Source organism: Micropterus dolomieu, linkage group LG09 (genome assembly GCF_021292245.1).
Source record: "Micropterus dolomieu isolate WLL.071019.BEF.003 ecotype Adirondacks linkage group LG09, ASM2129224v1, whole genome shotgun sequence".
Taxonomy (NCBI): Eukaryota; Metazoa; Chordata; class Actinopteri; order Centrarchiformes; family Centrarchidae; genus Micropterus; species Micropterus dolomieu.
In genome coordinates, this window is record NC_060158.1 from 1,028,596 (window position 1) to 1,049,785 (window position 21,190).

General features: G+C 39.8%; 1 protein-coding gene and 1 long non-coding RNA gene across 2 annotated transcripts in view; both read right to left on the minus strand.

Annotated features, from left to right (window-relative positions):
* The window catches only part of LOC123976089 (BOLA class I histocompatibility antigen, alpha chain BL3-6-like), a 54,767-nt gene that overhangs the window by 17,292 nt on the left and 16,285 nt on the right, over positions 1–21,190 (minus strand). The window contains exon 2 of the mRNA XM_046057918.1: positions 18,199–18,471. Within this exon, the coding sequence (XP_045913874.1) occupies positions 18,199–18,471 (273 nt within the window). The remainder of the gene's footprint in view (positions 1–18,198; positions 18,472–21,190) is intronic.
* On the minus strand, positions 9,406–13,519 carry LOC123976096. The gene is made up of 3 exons (XR_006826256.1): positions 13,046–13,519; positions 12,777–12,906; positions 9,406–11,756 (listed from the first exon to the last, which is right to left on the minus strand). It is a non-coding gene; the product is annotated as an uncharacterized LOC123976096 (long non-coding RNA).

Sequence of the window (21,190 nt, forward strand, 5' to 3'; positions counted from 1 at the left end):
GTTTCGGGGGTCCTCCCCCAGAAGATTTTGAGCATTAAAGACTTTATTTCCCGCATTCTGGAGACATTTTCTGCTCCAAATTATGGTGGAAATAGCTTTATTTAAAAAAACAATTTTTTTTAACTTAAGTTAATTTTTTTGGACAATGCACATTTGTTTCTTCTATATTTAAATTGCATTGCATGTTTTCTTGTTGTACAAGGTAACCTTTCTGAAAGCATTTTAATTTATTAGTGAACATTACTTGGTGCAATTTATTTTTCAGAACATTTCTAACAAATCTCTTGGGAGTGATGGGGACAAAATCAGCTATTTCAAAATATGCTGGGGACATGTCCCCAGCGTCCCCAGTGTAAATGACACCTATGCTGTCATGTGCCTGTCTTTTTGGCTAATTTGAGCAAAGCACCTTACCAAAGTATAAAACTTACTTTTAACTGAATGCTACAAGTATTATATAACCTTTACATTAGGTGATTTTTTTCTGAGCAGACACTGTGGGGGCTGGACTTTCAAAAACATTTTTAATTTACATATTATATATTATCAACTTTCGCAAAATGAACCTTTTTATTAGCTTATATGAGTGTGAACACTGTGATAAAGCTGCTGTTCTCTTGCACTTGTACACTTTGTAATCTTCATGTATTATGTGGTTAATAATGGACTGTGGTGCAGAAACAGTGAGCTTACATTGTCCTGGTATCTGTCAGTGGTCATACTTGATACACTAGATATGACAGTGTTTAATTTCTTCATTTTCTTTGGTATGTTAGTCCAGATGAGCCAACCCTCCCAAGTTGTAAAATAGTACAGGAGCATGAGAAATCATGTAACTCTTCATTTCTTCATGTGGCTTTTGTTTATTAATTAAAAAGTAACAATATTCAATAAACATTTGGTTTTACATAATTTCTATAATTTAACACATCTATCTAAAGAAACCTCATTTCTTGACTGGCAATCTCTTCTATCTCATAGATGACATCTTTGTCCTGTCTCAGGCACCGTAGCTATTTGGTAGGGGAGAGGGAGGGTGCAATTTGCAACCCTCACTACTAGATTTCACTAAAATGTACACACTGAACCTTTACGTAAAATTACAGATTTAAAAAACTATTCCAAAAAGTACAAATACACAAATAAACTACTCAATTACAGTAATGTGAGTAATTGAAATTTGTTACAGTCCACCACTGAAGAGAAGTATATCTATAAGTGACAATGTTACACCTGAGCTCTGTCAAGCTACTTTATCCAGGAGAAAAGAAAGTAAAATTAATCAAATGTAGATTCTTTAAGTTTCTGTATTCTCATTCTGACTTCTTCCAGATCAGATAGTAAAAAAAAATATGCCCACTAAGTTAAACTGCTTCCTTCCTGTCCCCCAACCAAAGTGTGAAGTTGTGGCACATTTAAGTCAAGGTTCAGTTTTGTGCTGTGTTTTAAATTTATTTAGTAACACTGAAACATAGATTTAATGATGACGATTCCTTACTTTGGAGAACGCTTGATTTTGAGTTTCATTTTACAGTGAATTCATCAGATTAAATCAACATCTTTAGGACATAATTTTGGGCTCTGGCAACGTGTGATGGGCTTATTTCATTTTTTTGTTTTTGACATTTTCTGAACTCAACGTTTCACATTTACCAAAGCAAAGTCCGCTGATAATGAGCTCTCTTGACAATCTGTCTTCATCTCTCACAGATCCTGTTTGCAGAAATTTGGCAGTTTCACACTTAACTGTTACTGGTAACTCACAGGGTTTGACTTCAAGTATTTCCCAGAATAACATGGTTCACATTTAGTTAATAAATGGATGATGAACAAAGCAAACAAACAAAATTGTCATTTCTTTTACAGTGGATTATCTGATCAATCTGTGTTTTATGGCCTCAAGTTTGAAATATGATTCACGCTCATCAATACGTCCGCGAGGCACCGGCGCAGGTTTTTATTTACAGCATCATGTTGAAATTTATAACTTATTGGGAGAAAACCAGTAGTTCATTTTAATGATTGAATAATTTTTTTAACATATTTTTTATATATACAGTGAAGATACGATCTGTATGCAAGTCTGCATCAAACATTCATCTAATTTCTCATATTTCGACTTGATGTCATTGCTTAGTTGCAGTATCTTAGGCGTGGAAATTAATTTCTAAAATCAATTATTTTCCTATTTTTACCTTGTCATGCTTCACATTAACACCTCAGAAAACTCTTAACTTACCGCTGTTCACCATCAGTCCCGTCCTGAGCAGGATGCAAACTGCGACCAAATACATTTTAAACACAAAGCCGACTCCCTTCATGTTTTAAAACTCAGCTAGTTGAACTGTTGCTGCTTCCTTCTCCTTCACTGTACTTTATGTTTGACAGTAGATGGTGCATTCAGGTGGTGCTCCAAAATAAGGACGCTGTTGCTGCCTTTTAGTCACATCCAGGTTTCAGAAAGGCAAATTAAACACTTTTCGTGCCACATAAATTAGTCGTGCTTTTAATCAGATGAGGGACACACCAAAAATATTAACATGTCAGTGCTGTTCAATATTCATTTAATAAATATAGTTTTAACAACTGACGGATCACTAATCCCATAAAATACCAGACATTTGATGCTTACAGCAAACAAACAGTATTAATTTAATCTTAGATAAAAAAAACAGATCAAACTCCTCATTCAGTCCAATCAATCAGTAAGTTAGCATATTTTATAATGACATAAAAAATGCCTTTTAGAAGCTGTTTAAGAATAAAACTTGTACTTATATTTATCAATATAGTATGAATATAAGCAGGACTTTGAGTCACACCACTTGCTTTAAATGATCCATGAGTATCACTCACTTAAAAAAACATTACTGCAGGCTAAAACCTGGTGACTACTTAATTGAACATACTGTATACTTTTTACATTTTAGCTCATTTACTACAAATCACATATACTGAACTAAGCGCTAAAGCTTCTTTCCAATTGTGTGTGAGGTAGCCATAATCTTGTAGACTTTAAAACATCCTCAAGGAAACATAATGTTGATTGTCGGTGATTATCTGCAGCAAGTCTCAATTCAATGCAAGCATCAATAAAAAATAAAAAATAAAATCACATTGGTTATGAATCAGCCCTGACTTTTCAGAATCGTTAATTCTACTACGATTTAAGAACTCCTTTGCTAATTATTCCTGAATTGTTACACTGTTGCACTGATCTAGTTTTAAATATTTGGCTTGGGAGTAAAACCAGCATTAAAGATCTCTAAACTAACAAATATTTTGAGATTATACGGAAGTCTCTTCAAGGTAGGACAAAAGACGGTATTAAAAAAATGGACCTAGCCACGGTCACGTCACCCGCTGGTTTGTTGAATACCGTTTTGAAGCCTCAAGTTTAGCATTTTGCCCGTCGCCATCTTGGTTTATTGGAACCAGAAATTACCATATTTGGACGAGGGAGTGGGCGCCAGCCAGCTTGTTAAGCAAGGTGTGACTGTAATTCACATTAACTGTGATTTTAACCGGGAAGCTAATTTTGGTTAGCGAAAAATAGCCTAATAAGCTTTTTCAACGGCGCTGGCGCAGCAGAAACAATTCGCCTCTATTCTGATTGACAGGTCGCCGTGTTAGTGACTTGTCCGTCACAAGGTAGCCCCGCCCTAAAGCCTCCCCTGCTTTCTGCTCTATTTTCCTCTAAATGGGACCATCATTTACTACATGAACATCGTGATTTACTGAAAAACACTTGAAACTAGCGACGATAACCTCATTCAGAAAGTGTTTACTGGGCAGAACCGGACGGTGGTCATTGAGTTTTTATTTTTCAATTTATCCTCGACCAGGCTTTCAATATTGTGGGCAGATACGAGCAGCCCCTCCCAACTTGGACTGAACAAACTGATGCATCAAAAATAATTGGCCTTCACACCCTCAACCTACCAGATCTCAACGGTAATGCCACCAAAAGCACATACTATTGCACATGACCACAGTCACCCTCTCTGCCTCCAATCAGGTCGCAGATACCGGTCCCTGGCCTGGAAACGGGTCAGCTACAGTAAAAGTGTTGCGCCTTCTGCAGTAGCACCACTAAAGTAAATGTTATCTGGGTTTTTTGTGTATGCTGCTTGTTAAACTTATGTGTATGTTAGGTATGCTTGAGGTTTTGTACAGACTGTGAAGACAAATTTCCTGTGAGCGAAAACAAAGACTATCTATCAAAAGGAGATCCCATAGAATAGCCTAGATGTGTGTGACTTGGTGGAGTTCAGAGATACAGTAGTGAGGCCAGCTCATACTGGGCTATTTCTGCTGGCCGACTGAACTCTACTCTGTCTTAACTTTTTAAGTGTAGCCTATATAGTTACTGTTGAATGCTATATTTAAATAAATCAACTACGTTTGAAAAGTACTGTTGTACCTACTGTTTGTAGGAGCTTTTGAGGTGTCATTTAAAGTCTATGCAGCCTATAAAAAGGTGGAATTGCAAGAGTTTGTGTTGGCTGTGGGCGAACGAAATCAGCTTCCATTCAAAAGTAATCAGATGAGCGTGCCTGAGACAAAATCTTATCTAATGGAGCTCCTCCTCACACCGGGTGAAAAGAAGAGCTGCAGCAATGTGCACACTTTACACTTTGGCGTACCGGGACTTCTCCCAAGCTGCCGGTTCCCTTTGGGTCACAGAGTCTGATAGGTCACACATTTTGGCGTCACACCTGTCCTCTGCTCTGCCCTCTCCATATCAGGTTCTTGGGCGCTACGTGACGCTCACCTGTTCCCGTCGACGCAGAGAGAGGAGGGAGAAGAGAAGCTCGGGTGCTTTTCAAGCAGCCGTGTGCTGAATGTAGCTCGTCAGCGTCACTTGTCGTGAACCGACCAGTCACAACCTGGATGGGGCAGGTACAGTACAACCTCTGGATAAAATGAGCATAATGTGACCTCTTTGAACAAGGCAGATAATTCATTAGCCCCTTTGGACAGAGTGGTTTAGTTTTCAAGATATAAGTGATTATATTTAGCAGAACACATGAAGCTTAGCATAAGTTTGACCAGGACTACCTTTATGCGTCATTCATTGATAACTCTCTGCGCCCACTAACAGCTGACTATGGGTGTTCTCCCTTAGTTTTTTCCAATCAGATCTTACCACAGTCAGCACAGCCAATCATGAAGTCAATATCAAACTTTAAAATCTGTTCTCTCCTCTGCTGCCAGCTGTCATTTCAATACAAAAGGCTGCTGAACACACTGTGTAAACATTCACAGTGCAGGGTGGGAAGCTATATAATAAAATCGTTAGCGTGTTAATTCCCCAATGACAAATTCATAATATTAACATTTTAAGTATATCTCTGCAATCTGACAATCCCAGTCATCTTTTAAGTATTAAATTGATTTCTGAATCTGAATAAATCCACTTACTTCAATCAAATATATAAATATTTATATATGTAAATATAGTGTTTATCATCAGTACTGCACTTTTAATACATTTTGAGTAAAATATATTCAGTCTGCAGCTGACAGACTGAATCAGGTTTGATTACATACATATATCGTTCAAGAACCCAAAAAGTAGTAACTTAAAAAAAAACAGCGAAGAACACAGATGCATATTTTATGACACAAAAATAAGTGTATGAAACTCCATAAAAGGTGCAGGAACAAGAAACACTGGTTACTAGTAAGAAACCTAATCTGTAAAATCATCATCAAAATCCTTTACATTAATAAAGTCATATTGCGATTATTGTGGACAATACTGCGATATAATGGTAACAAATAGTACCATTAGTCTACTTAAATGTTCAAAATACAGACATTTTGTATTGAGTGTTGCTCAACACAAACAGACAAAAGTCAAACATGCATAAGAAGAAATACTTTTTTTTTGGCACCAGTCCAAAAAATACTCATTTTTGCCACAACAGCTGCTTAAAACACTCGTCACAGAAAACTACAAAGGGAGTGTGTTGCTCTCAGGAGGAGGCGGCCAGAAGGAGCACATTTTGGCACAGCGGCACCCCGGATCTGACTAAATCTACATCTATCCACAGCAAAGGAACCATCCACAACCTGGAGGAGGAACTAGTATAAATGCATGAATACAGTCAGTAATTAATGAGCAGACTGCAGTGCACACAGAGACTAGTGTCACATGCAGCACACTTTTTTGTTTTAATTAAATCGCACGTTTTTGTGGTTATGTAATCACACAGGATGACTTGCGATTGCAATTAGATTAATCATGCAGCCCTACTTGGATTGGTTCCGTTTTATGGTATCAGTTAAACCACAACACACAATGAACTTCCTTTTTATCCAGGTCACCTTTAAACCCTGTTTCCCACAAACCCTTATCTACCCGAAATGTGTATTTATAATAGCCTGTTTATAGAAGCCTCCTCTATTTGAGCCTTTGCGACATTTGAACCTGATAAACGTTTACTCACCCACATGATCCAAACTCTAACAACTCTGAGATAATAATGACTTTGTGCTTCAGCTTAAAGAGACACTGATGAAACTACAAACTACAGAGTTCTGCACAGGTAGAGTGTCTCACATGTGAGACTACAGCTCGTTAGCAGCTCTGTGAGGCTGCACTCGGACACAGCGCTGCTTTGAGCTGAATGCTAACATTAGCATACTTATATGCTCACAATGCTAACATGCTGATGTTTGGCCGACATGTTTTTACCATGTTCACCATCTTAGATTAGCGTGCGAGTATGTAAAACAGCACGGTACAGCTGAGGCTGATGGGAATATCCTTAGCTCTGCAGGTATTTGGGCAATTTAAATATTTGACCTGGTGATGGTGCTAGAGTCAAAGTTACAAATCATCCTGAGGGGAACATGAAGGAACATTTTGTGCCTATAGATTATATTACATTATTACTATGGCAACCGGCAGCGCTTGTAGAAGCAGCAGCCGCTAGCTCCTTCAAACTTTGCTACACTTTTGTTTTGTTTTTTTATCTGTTTTTCCAGCTTTATTGCCAAAACATGCGTTACCTCTGACATACATAAAGTCATAATAAGATTTAGACGGGGTTTTTGGATAAAGGAGCAGCAGACAACGGTCCACCCGGTCCAAACAACCGGACCAGGCTCCACGGCGGGTGCGGTGATCTCTCAGAGGAAAGAGAGCCAGCAGAGGAGCCATGCTGGCCCAGCGTGGACTTAATTTTGCTAAAGACAAAATATGTTGACCAGATTTTGTGCCCACATCGTTACAGAGACCTGCCTCATCAACATCCCGGATCAAGCACTCGGCAGGCGGTCCATGTTCCGGGCTGTGAGCGCAAGACTCCACTTTACATCGATGATGCTTGGTGCTCAAACTCACTAAAGATGGACTTTGTTTTCCCGAATGTCAACTTTCATATTATCATCTGGTTGCTGCTGTTTACATTCACTCAGATGCAAATTACATACACTGTTACTTTGAGTTTGTTACTTTTGTGTTGCCAAAATGCTGGATGGTTGCTGTGCTTTCGGACCCACTAACCGAGGAGGAGACAAGCCTGGGATGTGTTAGGTGAGGGATTCTCCAGAAGGTAAATGTAAACATTACCGCAGTCGAGCAGCAGCAGGGACTCGGCGGCTTTTAACGGAAGAAATGCGTCTAGCCTAACATTATGTGCATAGGTGTCATTTACACTGGGGTCATGTCTCCACCACATTTTGATTTTGTCCCCATCACTTTTTGTTCTGAAAAATAGATTGCACCAAATAATGTTTACTAATAAATGAAAATGCTTTGAGAAAGTTTTACTTGCACAATAAGAAAACATGCAATGCAATTTAAATATAGAAGAAACAAGTGTGCATCTATAATGAATTAATTTAATCTCAGGGTTGTGATGGGTTGAGCAGGTTGGAGGACCCAAACGCAGGACACTGAGCAGGTCAAGTTCAGAAAGATTTATTTGACCAACAAAAAGCAGGGATAAAGAGACAGCGCTAGGCAGGCTACACGCTACAAAACACTGCAATGACCAGACAAAGACTGAACAGAAACACCAGGTATATATACACACACAGGGACTAACGAGCAGGGCGGGAGCAACACAGGTGACAGGGATCAAGGTTAACGAGGCAGAGACGGCTGGGAAAACAGAGAGACAGGCAGGCAGCGAGACAACTGGGGCAACAGATGGACACTTGACACGCAGACATGGGGCAAAATAACCAACACAGACAGAACACATGCAACAAAATACCAGACAAGAATCCAACTACAGACAACAACAGAAACACAACAACTATAACACAGAGGTCGTAACAGACAGAACCTAAACGAGAACACAGAACTAGAACACAGTACAGAGCAGACTAAACCAACATAATGCAGACAATGAACTACTAAGACATGAACTGAAGGCACGGGACTAGGAACAAAGACGTGGAACCGAAACCCAGACTCCAACAAGACACACCGACAGGATCGTGACATTTAAGCTAAAAAATGTTGTTTCTCTTTATACAAATAAAGATATTTCCACCATAAATTGGAGCAGAAAATGTCTCCAGAATGCAGGAAATGAAGTCTTTAATACTCAAAATCTTCATATATTTCAGGAAAATCTTCTCATCTAGTTTTTGACCATCTTCAGGTCTTGTGACACAAGTGTATCATCACGACCGTAATCTGAGCCTTTATGTCCCCACCGCTTTTCTTGACTATGTGGGTCAGAAGTGCTCAACACTTGCAGTTTGTGTTCATATCTTTTTTCTTAAACTGAAAGGTGATAAAATAACAACATTTGAATGCTTCTGCAGAGTGAACTGCTATGTTTCTCTCCAGGTCACCGTGCATGTCATGTGACTGAAAACTATGAATATGTACAGTATATAAATAACTGTATTGTTTTATTTTATATGTTACCGTATTTTATTATAAGCCTATACTTAATATGTTGTGTGTGTAGCATGAAGGAACTATACATTTTGTTTCGTTATGCAGCCTTTTGCTGTATAATGACTAATAAACAACCTTGCACCTTTAACCAGATAAGTGAAAACTTTGACCTAGTGGTGGCGCTAGAGGAAATGTCAGGTGTTCACCAGAGCCTTTAAGATTCATCATTTAGCCACCATGGATATCTGTACCAGATTTTATGACGGTCCATCCGACAGTTGCTGAGATATTTTAATCTGGACCAAAGTTGTGGACTGACAGACACTGCCATCCAAACACGAAGCAGCCGGTCTTATTCCAGAGTAACAGGAGAGTGTTGTTGTGCCTAAAACTCAGCTTCTTTAGAGTCTCATTTAAATACCTAAAAAATCTTATAGGATATTGTAGTGACTATGCCCTATATTTAGCCGCTACAGGTAGTTCATTGATTTATTGTTCTTTACGTGTACCCGAAAAACGATGTCCAGTCTTTTCCGTAAAGTTTGCAGTTTGGCGTTTATTACCTGCGTCCACTTACAATAAATAATACGTAATATAAAAGTAGAATAAACAACATAATCCGAGCACAGTTAAAAACAGTTTGCTGCTCTTCTTCAATTAACCACACCTGTTTGATGAGCGAGTTGGTAAGATCTGGACCCTGTAGCAGTTGTTCATTGAGCGATGTTCCCTTGAAGCCAGCACGGCAGTCGAAGACCACTCTTAAGGTTCCTTTCCTTGAGTGATACACCCCGTGATGTGGGATGTACCAGAGTTCCCCATCATTGCGAGTCAGTTGATCTACTGGTATCATTTCAGCATAGCCGTTGTCAATCATTTCTTTGAGGAAAGCTTTATATTCAGTGTGAAACATCTCATTTTTACCAAATTTGTTCAGGCTTTGGATTCTCTGCTCTGCTCTGCAACGGTTATTTGGCATGCTGGGATTTTCTTGCTTGAAAGGGAAGTCTAGGCAGTAGTGACCATCTGTCATTTTTGTTGAGTGATTCACAATATCCAAGAATTTTCTCTCTTCTCTGGACATTTCCTCTGTTTCCTTGCTGGTTCCTTCATTGAAATCATGATTGTATTGTTTAACCAGTAGCTCCTCTAGATTCACAACAGACATTCGATTGACAGCAGTAGGGTCCTCACAGCATATGGTCCATCCCTTTGGCTATTGACCACTTCCCAAGGTTCCAATACCTTCGCAGAATTTGTGCCAATGAGCAGCTCAATGCCAGCGTCTATTTCATGAATCTTGACATAGTTCAAAAATGCATATGTTTGTAACACTGCGTCTCCTTTGGGGGTCTTTACTTGTACTGGAACAATAGAGAAAAGACTTCTTCACCGGCCCCAATATGCCCACATGTATGATCCCAATTGATTTCTCATTCAGTTCTGTTTTCTTTCCCCATGTCCTTTTGTTCAATGTGAAGAATTTCAGGATGATTTTTATTGCACACGTCACAAGTCAAACGACTATTGCAGTCTTTGCTCATGTGTCCTACCTTCAAACATCCAAAACGGACTTAAGAAGTCTATTTTTTTCCTGATTTGTGGACAACGCACCAATGTGTGACCACCTCTATCACAGAACAGACAGGAATTTTGAGAATTAGCAGCAGATACATTTTTCATCCCATTTGTCGTCCCATTTGTCGTAATTGTTTCTTGTTTTTGGTGTTTCTACAGGTGTTACAGTTGTTGCAAAACTGCTTCCCCTTGGTCTCAACTTTTCTCTTGCTTTAGCAAAGGTGGAGCCTTTAACAGATGTAGTTGTCTTAACATCCTGGATGTTTCCAAAAAGTGGATCCGACAATATCTTCACTTGTCTCTCCAGGACGTCTACTAGATCAAAGAAACTAGCTCGGCATCCATGTTGTTCCTGAAGCTGACATGCCCTATTCCTCCACTTGTCTCTGAGCTTGTAAGGCAGTTTCAGAAGAATGGTCTTCATGCTGCAAGCAATATTCATCTCCTCCATATAGGTGATCTGTTCCATTGCATTGCAACAGCCTCTAAGGAATAATGAAAACGCTTGCAATGCTTTCACATCCTCTGGCTTGATCGCTGGCCAGGCAAATGCTTTGTCCATGTATGCTGTGGCGATCTTATGTTCATTACCAAAATGTTCTTTAAGTAGATCCTTTGCTCTTTTATAGCCCTCAGCTGGAGGCAAATGTTGGCAGCTGTGGACTAAATCTTTTGGTGTATCACACTAGGAAATGCAGGCAGTCACTGTAGTCGTCTGTCTTTTCTTTCCACTCCTCTGTCAAATGCCCTGATGAAAACTCCATATTGGATCACCATCATAAACAGGAATGTCTCTTTGTAGTAAAGTAGGAGAGAGATTTTGTTGAGCAGGAAGGGCTGTGATGTCATTTTGCCTCTGAATAATGTGATAGATATCACCTTGATTACCATCATTAAATACAGGTTGTTGTGTTAGAGGAGTCATATCCTGAGCTCTAACAGACGGTCCAGCAGCTCTTTCCTTTGGTCGAGCAACCTGTTGCTGTGAAGAAGATGCAGTTCCCATCCGCACATTCTGTCTTTGTTGCACTTGATCAGGTAAATAGGTGTTCACATGCGGATTTAATTTGATTGACGTTCTTTTGAGCAGTTCCTTTTCTCAAATATGAGTTCATCCCATCAGATACTCTTGAGCTGTTTCTTGATCCCATTGATTCAAGTACATTGATTTTTGCATTGGTTGCTGCCAGTTCAGTCTCTAGTTCCAGTTGTTCTTTCTTCCTTTTCAGTCGTTCTTCCTGTGCCTCAAGGTCATGCTTTTTCTGCAGGGCGGCAACCCGTTCCATGAGAGCAGCCTTTTCTGCCTGAGCTTTAATGCGAGCAGATGATGCAGAAGATGCACGTGATGAAGAACTTGATTTGTGGTTTGATTTAGGTTTTGATACATTAGAAACGCTGTCATCCGGTCCAATATCATCTGTGATTACACTTTCAGCAATGCTGTGTGTTTTATGCCCTCCAACCTCTGAAAACCACACATTTACATCCTGTATAAAACCATCAAAAGTTTCCATTTTTTGTTGAAACCAGTGATTTTGCATTTGCATTTACAGGCAGTGGTAACTTCAATGACTCATGATTTCCTTTGGCTGCATCACAGATGTTGATTAAATTAACGAAGTTAGATTGCACTTCATTTGCATTCTCCTTTGATTTCATGAGCTCTTTCAGCATTTGTTTTGTTTGCATTTCAAGTTTCTTGTTTTCTGACAGTTTTCAATGAACATTTCCAAACCTTTAGCAGTGTGTTCAATGACCTTTTTTCAGAATCCAGTGCAACATCGCCATCTTGTGATCGAATGTCAGACTTGACAACAGACATATTTGATTCATATTTAGAGCTCAGTTCTCACTTATTGTAATGGCAATTTTTCCTCGCTTTACCAATCTCTTTGCCATCATGCACAGGTAGGAGTGAAGTTTTTATGCAGACACACAAGATGATTTTCCAGAGAGATTATTGCAGTTGAGGTTTGTGGTGCAGGAGTAAATAGTACAAACACATGAACATACCGGTTGATTTCTTAACTTGTTTGCAGTTGTTTGCGTGTGGTCTGGTGAGAACTGTTTGTGCTCCCCCTACCGGTGCCTCCCACTTCCTGTCACCTATGCCCTCTATATACACCCATGTGCATCTAATCACTGCCACCCATTGTCCAAAATACTAATTTAAATATATCTAAACAAGCATCAGCCTTACCACACAACATAATATCATACAGATATTATTTTTTACAATATTCTCAGTCCATTTAATTTCTCTCCTAAATTTCAAACTCCCCTCTCTGGTTTCTATCGCCTGCCCCAGTAATAAAGACATCCGTTTTACCGGCCAATTTGCTTTCAGCACAGTGAGGCTTCGTGTACTCTGATGGAAATGATGCTGTTGTTGCAGGAACTTCACGCTGCGTCCTACACATTCTCATTCACAAGACTGGCGTTGGCAGCAGGGTCATTGGCTGCAGGGATAAATATCACAAAGATTAAGTATTCTGTATGGATAACATAAATTATATTAGTAATTATAATTATGTGTTTCAAACATTTATTAGTGCTGGGCTTGCTGTAAAAAGTATATCGAGCAACAGAGATACTTACAAGAGTCACCATCTGTAGAACCCTGCAGAACACCGAAAATGGATTTAGGAGATTATAAATGTATGTAAGTACCAGTCCTGTACATAATATACCTTTCCTCTTTTCCTTATTCATCCAAATATATTGTAATAGTCCTTATCTGTTGATGAAGATCATGTGATATGACTGATAGCTCAGAACAGCTATAAATGGACCCCTGGTGAGACTGTGATATGCTGCCAAGCTTCAGAATCTGTGCCTGTGTCAGTGCCCTGTAAAGTGACAGGAAACGTGTTTCAGACAATTTTCATTGTGTCTGACCAAAGTTTATCTTTTAAAGGCTACAACATGGCCAGGACTAAATCAGGACTTGACTTTTTTTACCTCTGCAAGTAGCTCATACTTGTGTAAACAAAAACATGGTTGACACATTAGACTAATGTCTATTCCAAAATATATTCCAAAAAAGTTTTTCTTCGAGATTGTATTTGTCAACAGAAGTTTACAGCACTGGCAGGACTAAACTATCCTTTGAAAGAGTTCTACTTTGACTTATCATAAGACACATGTTCCACTCATAATGGAAAGTTTTTATTAAAAAAAAGAATCAAATTCATCAGCAGACATCACTAGAGGACATTTATCAGATTTCAACCAGCTCCCTCTGAGACACAAAAGGCTTTACACTACTTTTAAAACATACGCTGTTGTATTACCCAAAACACATTGATGTCTGTCAAAAGAACTGAATTATGATGGCGTAGTAGTAGCAGTAGTTGCCTGGTTTATTAGACGCAAGACGAGAAGTGAAATTTGGACAAATGGAGGACCACATGTATTATTTAGCACAAGAGCCAACAAAGCGTGTTGAAAACCGTAGCTTCTCCTTCTAGTTTGCAAAGGGAGCGGTGATGTGAGCTGAGATGTTGGTTGCAATTCACACCCCTCACCACTAGATGGCACTATAACCTACACAATGAACCTTTAAGGGATGACACACATTCTTTCATGTTATGAAAACAAATCAACAGATACTCTACTCCATCAGTATCGGCCTGCATGGTTAAGACAATCGTTGGCGATGTGTTGTACTTACCAGTAATGCATCTCTTGCTAAAGACCACTAGCAGCGTTACCCAGATCACACTCACCACTCCAACCAGAACAACAGCAACCACTGCAGTGCTGGGAGCCTCTTGAGCTAAAGCACACAAGATATTCAACTTTAGTTTTAAATTTCAGCAGCACTTCTGTTTGTTACTTTAAATCTACTACAATGTTGATGTAAGTCAGTACAATATACACATGGTGATAATTATGGTAGAATTCTCTCAAAAAATTACATAAAATCAGTAATAAATGCTTTTGAGGTGAAAAATATCACAACGGCAAAAGCAAACTGATCAAAATGATGTACTGAGACAAAACACTTTGGTCTCGTGCTGCTGCTAATAGACAAAAACACTTCCCTTAAATACTCAAATACCCAAAGATTAGTTTGTGATCAGAAACAATCCCAAGTATGGATGTGGAACTTTACTAATTGTGTTTTGCCAGAAAAACCAAATGAAAAAAATGTCCAGTTAAAAAAAGTAAAAAACTGTAGTTACATAAAGTTTTCTTACCCCATTCCTTCTGAACATGTAACCTGGATGCAGCGTGTTTCACTTCACAGGTGAATGTAGACGTGTCGCTCCTTAAAATCTCCACACTGTCTCTTCTCTGGAAGGTGTCGTCTTCATTTGGTCGAACGCCAAAGGTAAACACTCCGTCCTCTTTAGTTAGAACACTGCCGTTCCTTTTGATCTGCAGGATGACGTCTTTTGGGTAGAAACCTGAGGCCAGGCACGTCAACGTGACCTTTGTCTCAACTTTGGTGTTCTTTGAAAACATGTAGACCTCCGGTGGAGCTGGAAAGAGAAAAAGTTTCCCTGCCAGTCAGTCAGAACTGAAGAAGTCCTTTGGATGAGGGACGAAACGTCTTCCAGTATCTTCAACCAAGTCCAGTTGCCCTTGACTTCAACCTTCGTTGGACATCAAATATGATCTAGTTTGAGCAAAATCAGTGAATATGTTTTTTTTGTACAGTAATCAGTGGTCCCAGAAAAACTATTTTTCCAGCAGCGTCATAAAAACAAAGAAAACTTTTCATTGGACACTAAATCATCATCATAAAAACATTTAAACATCGATTGTGATTTCATGGGAATGGGATATTTTATAATTGTATGTTTCTCTTAAAATCCACTGAGCAGACAAGGAATCTTTACCTCTTTATTTGCATATTTGATATTGTAGTAATGCACAAGTATTAAGTAACTGATAATTGTACTGGATTACATTTTTAAAGTAATCCTCCCAACCCTGGTGGTAAGTTATCAATTAGTAACAAATCGATCTTTCATGCATACAGTTTTAACTGTGCACTGTCTCTATATCACACTAACAACTTTATGTTCTCTGACTGCCTGAAGAGTAACTAATGTTTGATAGGGAGGGTGAGGATGAGCGGAGGCAGCAGCGGACGTCTTGTCATTGTGTGCTGCACCTCAGTGTGTTTCTCCACCAGTGTTTTTGAGGGCATGCCACACTAGCTGCTAGGCGAGCATTTTGACGCTTGTTACAAAGCGACGCAGATCGTTAACGGAAGTAAAGGATGGACAACAATCGAGTTTTCAGTTCAGGAGCACTGAATTCTGTCGGAGATGGTAACTCTATTTGGGCTGGACTTTGGGCTTTTTCACTTTGCAAACCTATTACATGCACAAATTGATTATTAAAGCCAGAGCATGGGACATATGAGGACACTATTGAAACTGAAGGAATTCCTTTTTCTTTCTGCTAATGAATCACATTTTTGGTAGCAACTCACAAAACTTTGCCAAAATTCAAGTCCCACGAAAATTTACATGTCATATTTTTTCGTGCATGGGCGTGGCAAAATGGCATGTTTCTAAGGAATTTATGATATATCATATCCGGACCTACAAAAAAGCCTGTTGAAGCAATGCCCTAAACCCAACAGGAAGTTGGCCATTTTGGACTGATTTACATACTCTTTAACAGACTCCTCCTACAGAATTTATTTAATCGCCTTCAAATTTTCGCTGTGCAACCTAAAGGCACTGACAATTACAAGTTGTGCCATCTGTGAGGTCTCATCGAAGGGCGTAACCGTGTCTTGCATCCAAAATCGATGCTTTGCCATGGAAAAGGAATGTGCAATAACTTCAGTGGACATGCTCACATCTGCACCAAACTTTACATGTATGATAACAGTCTCGTCCTGAACACATCAATATGAAAAAATTCACTCAGTCATAGCGCCACCTACTGGCAACAGGAAATGACAAGTTTTAATGGCTGATGTACTATTCTTAGCTCGAAACTGTCTCAGCCTTAAGAAACTTGGGAGTTTTCGCTTATCAACATTAAGAATTAATAAATTTCACATTTGGTAAGGGTCACGCCCTCAACATATCTACAGGCCAATATTCACTCATACCGCCACCTACTGGCAACAGGAAGTGACCTTTCAAAGAAGTAGCCCCTGTTCCCTGTTTCAGCTAAACGCACAAAACCTTTTTCTGCACATGTATCATCCCAAGACGCACAAAAAAAGCATCTTGGAGCTATACCCTAAGCCAGGGGTTCTTAACCTTTCTGGCGATCCCTTTCTGAAGTTGAAACTATTTCGCGCCCCTGGACCAACTGGTAGGCTACTACCAGCGGTGTCTCCCCTTTCTGAGGGTCTCATGTGCCCACACGGATTCAGTTTCCCTGTCTCCTGCACGTTTGAACACCTCACACACTCAAAACAATGCCAGAGCATGCGCTCTGCATTTCTTCTTTGTCTTTTTATAGCTGTTGGCATTACCACCACCAGCTGGATTAAACAGTGCAAAATATTTACAGTGTCCACCCAAACTGATTCCATTCACATCTGTAGTCCGTCTAGTTATTTTCTTTCTATTTTTGTGTTTATAGCAGCATTCTCGCGACCCCCCTGGGACCAGGGGGGTCCCGACCCCCAGGTTAAGAACCACTGCCCTAAACCAAAATGGAAATCTGCCATTCTGATATTAAAGTGTAATTTTGGCCTATTTTTTGCCATTTACAGTCTCCATACTTTTACGAACTCCTCCTAAAGAATTACTCTTATTGACTTTGAATTTTCACTGTGCAGTATCATGGCAAAGCTGTGAATTTTCTTTGAAGGACTCATCCTTCGAGGTGTGGTGTCTAATGTCAATGATTCGCCATGAAACAGGAAGTTGTTATAAATTCAGTGAACATTCTTACATCTGAACCAAAATATTGAGTCCCACTCTGATCACATGTTAAAGCCACCATTCACTTAGCAAGCTGAGCAGGGCTCAACGGGGCGGAGGCATGTGACTACACACAGTATGTTTTTAAGGGGAAAGTACGTGCCACATGAATCCCTGAGAACCCTGAGGAATAACCTGTATCAAGAGTAGGAACAAAGGGGCTAGGGTTAGCTTTAGCAGTTTGTGGTGAGCTCGTGCACAGTAGGCCTGCTGCTTTGGAAAACATTAAAAAATAAATTTAAGAGTGTAGAAATGCTCATTACAAACATTATGAAACCAACTGTTATCAGGAAAACTAAAACAAAAACAAACACTTACTGGCGTTTTGAAGCTGCATTCGCCCATAGTCTTCAAACTTCCTCAACCACTCCATGCACTCGTTCTGCAGGTAGCCCATGGTGTAATCTTTTAGGACCTGGACCCCATCCCACTTCCTCTTGGTCGGGACGGCCGCGTCAGTTGGGGCGACCCAGACTTGTTCGGTGTCGTTAAAGGACAGGAAGTCGTTTCCATCGTAGCTGTACATGTCCACGCCGCGGTGGAACCTAATCGTGCCGTCAGGCTGCATGTTGCCCTCACAGCCGTGCATCCACTGAAGAACATGGACGTCTGAAACCAAAAGTTATACCAGGACAGTGAGAAAAATGGATAAATAAAAGCCAGGCAGGATGATCAGATGGATGTGAGGTGGACAAATTTGAATATTTATGGTTTTCTGGTTAAACATCAAAGAGTCACTGGTTTATATTTGCTAGAGCTTTTATCTGTAAAGTTATTACATTTGTTGGTTTCATGTTTTTCATCAAAAAGTTGTCGCTGCCCTTCTTGTTTGATGGATCTTACCTGAATCATTCTGTCTCATTCGTGTCTTCAGGATGTCGATGTTGACGTTGAACCACTGCTGTTTGCTCAGGCGGGACTGTGTTCCTTTGTCCCAGTAATCTGCAGGCAGTCTCTCTTTCATCCAGTCCTGTGTGGGAATTTTCTTCTGGTGCTCGCTGTCAAAGTAGTCGATCATCCTGCCGTCCAGCAGACCCATGGCTGAGAACTGGTGGATGCCCGGGAGTCCGACAGGTTTGGAGAAAGCCGTGTAGGTGTAAAAGAGGGAATGTCTCTCTGAGAGTCACACAGACAGACAGATATTTATTAGACAAGTCACATAATTCATTAGGCCCTTTGGAGAGAGTTACTGGGACAGAGATGTTTGGTATTTCTGTTTTGTGTGGTATGAACATAAAGAGAACTATATCTGTAAGTGACATTAACATTACTCCTGAGCTCAGTCTAACCGATTAACTCAGGAAAATGAAACTTATAATTATAGATTCTCTCAGTTTCTGCATGCTCTTTCTGACCACCCTCAGATGAGATAGGAGGCCTATTTTTGTCATCAGTTAAGCTGCTTCCTGTGCCCCAACTATATTTTGTCACATTTGACTCACGTGCAAGTTTCAGTATTTGTGCCGCAAAAATGTCAGTTCTATTTTTACTTAGTAACACTGACACAAATGTTTAGATTCCTGTTGTAATAACTAAATGAGTCAATACATTTTTAATGAACCAGTGAAGTCTACTCACTTTCAGAACACTTGCTTTTCTGTTTCATTTTACAGTAAATTGAGTGACTTTGTTAATCAGATCAAATCAACAGATGTAGGACATAATTTTGGGCTCTGGTAACACGCTTATATAGTTTTTTCTTTTTAACATTTTTCGTTTCACATTTACTGAAACAAATTTCAGTAGGTCAACTGAACTGAAAAAATCTTTAAAAAAATCTCTCTTATCTCTCTACAGACGCTGTTTGCCGAAATATGACAGTTTCACACTTAAATGTTTGGCTACTCACGTGTTTCCCAGAATAATAAGTTCCACGTTTAGTTAATGGATGGATTTCGACAAACAGACAAAATTGTGGATTATCTGATCAATCCTACTTTATTTTGTGGTCCCAAGAAACATGAAACACATGCTTCTTATTACTTGTATATAGACTTGATGTCATCACTTAGTTGCAGTATCTTAGGCACGTGGACTGGGCGGAAATTCATTTCTAAAATCAATTATTTCCTATTTTTACCTTTTCCTGCTTCACATTAACAAGTCAGAAAACTTACCGCTGTTCACCATCAGCCCCGTCCTGAGCAGGATGCAAACTGCGACCAAATACATTTTAAACACAAAGCCGACTGCTTCCATAAAACTCAGCTAGTCGAACCGTTGTTCACTCTGTTGCCGCTTCCTTCCTTCCTTCCTCTCATACATCCGGGACACATTTGGGTGGTTTGGCTGCTCATTGTCAGTGCAGAAAGTATTCAGTTAATTATTTAATGACAATTAAAAACAAAGTGACTAATCACTAATCCCATAAAACTCCAGCCTCAGAAGTGTGAGAAATTGAATGTACACTGACATTGTTTTGGGCTCTGGTAGCTCTTTTAAAGTTTGTTAAACTGAACACATGTGAAGGACTGAACGCAGCTTCCGGGGTTTTTGTGGTTTCCCTATGAATGTGTGAGGGCAGCCAGCTCGAATATTTATAAATAAATCAGCAGGTCTGGCTTTTAGTCATTTAGATGAAATAAAAACTGATCTCTGACCTCATCTCACTTTCAACCGTCTGAAATCCCCCTTTCACTGGAAACTTTCTGTAACAGACAAACACTTTACAGAGTGATTGGTCAGCTGTGTGAAAAGTTGTCAGTTTTAAAATTTCTCTCTCAAGCTCTATTTCTTTGTTCCTCTCACAACAATTACTGTCACTTTTCATGTACAACCAATTAAGGTTTTTAAAAAGAGTATGTGAAATTGTGTCCTTTCCTCCTGTACGATTCATTGTGTTGTGGTGAAACACATTAAATTTGGGACAGATATTCAAAATCCCCAAAGGATGAATCCTACTGACTCTCATAGGGAGGCCTATAGTCTGCGATATTAAATTGACAATGTAAACTTAAAATACACTCAACCTAAAGGATTATTAGGAACACCATACTAATACTGTGTTTGACCCCCTTTCGCCTGAGATCTGGTGACTGTGGGGGCCATTTTAGTACAGTGAACTCATTGTCATGTTCAAGAAACCAATTTGAAATGATTGGAGCTTTGTGACATGGTGCATTATCCTGCTGGAAGTAGCCATCAGAGGATGGGTACATGGTGGCCATAAAGGGATGGACATGGTCAGAAACAATGCTCAGGTAGGCCGCGGCATTTAAACGATGCCCAATTGGCACTAAGGGGCCTAAAGTGTGCCAAGAAAACATCCCCCACACCATTACACCACCACCAGCCTCCACAGTGGTAACAAGGCATGATGGATCCATGTTCTCATTCTGTTTACGCCAAATTCTGACTCTACCATCTGAATGTCTCAACAGAAATCGAGACTCATCAGACCAGGCAACATTTTTCCAGTCTTTAACTGTCCAATTTTGGTGAGCTTTTGCAAATTGTAGCCTCTTTTTCCTATTTGTAGTGGAGATGAGTGGTACCCGGTGGGGTCTTCTGCTGTTGTAGCCCATCCGCCTCAAGGTTGTGCGTGTTGTGGCTTCACAAATGCTTTGCTGCATACCTCGGTTGTAACGAGTGGTTAGTTCAGTCAAAGTTGCTCTTCTATCAGCTTGAATCAGTCGGCCCATTCTCCTCTGACCTCTAGCATCAACAAGGCATTTTCGCCCACAGGACTGCCGCATACTGGATGTTTTTCCCTTTTCACACCATTCTTTGTAAACCCTAGAAATGGTTGTGCGTGAAAATCCCAGTAACTGAGCAGATTGTGAAATACTCAGACCGGCCCGTCTGGCACCAACAACCATGCCGCGCTCAAAATTGC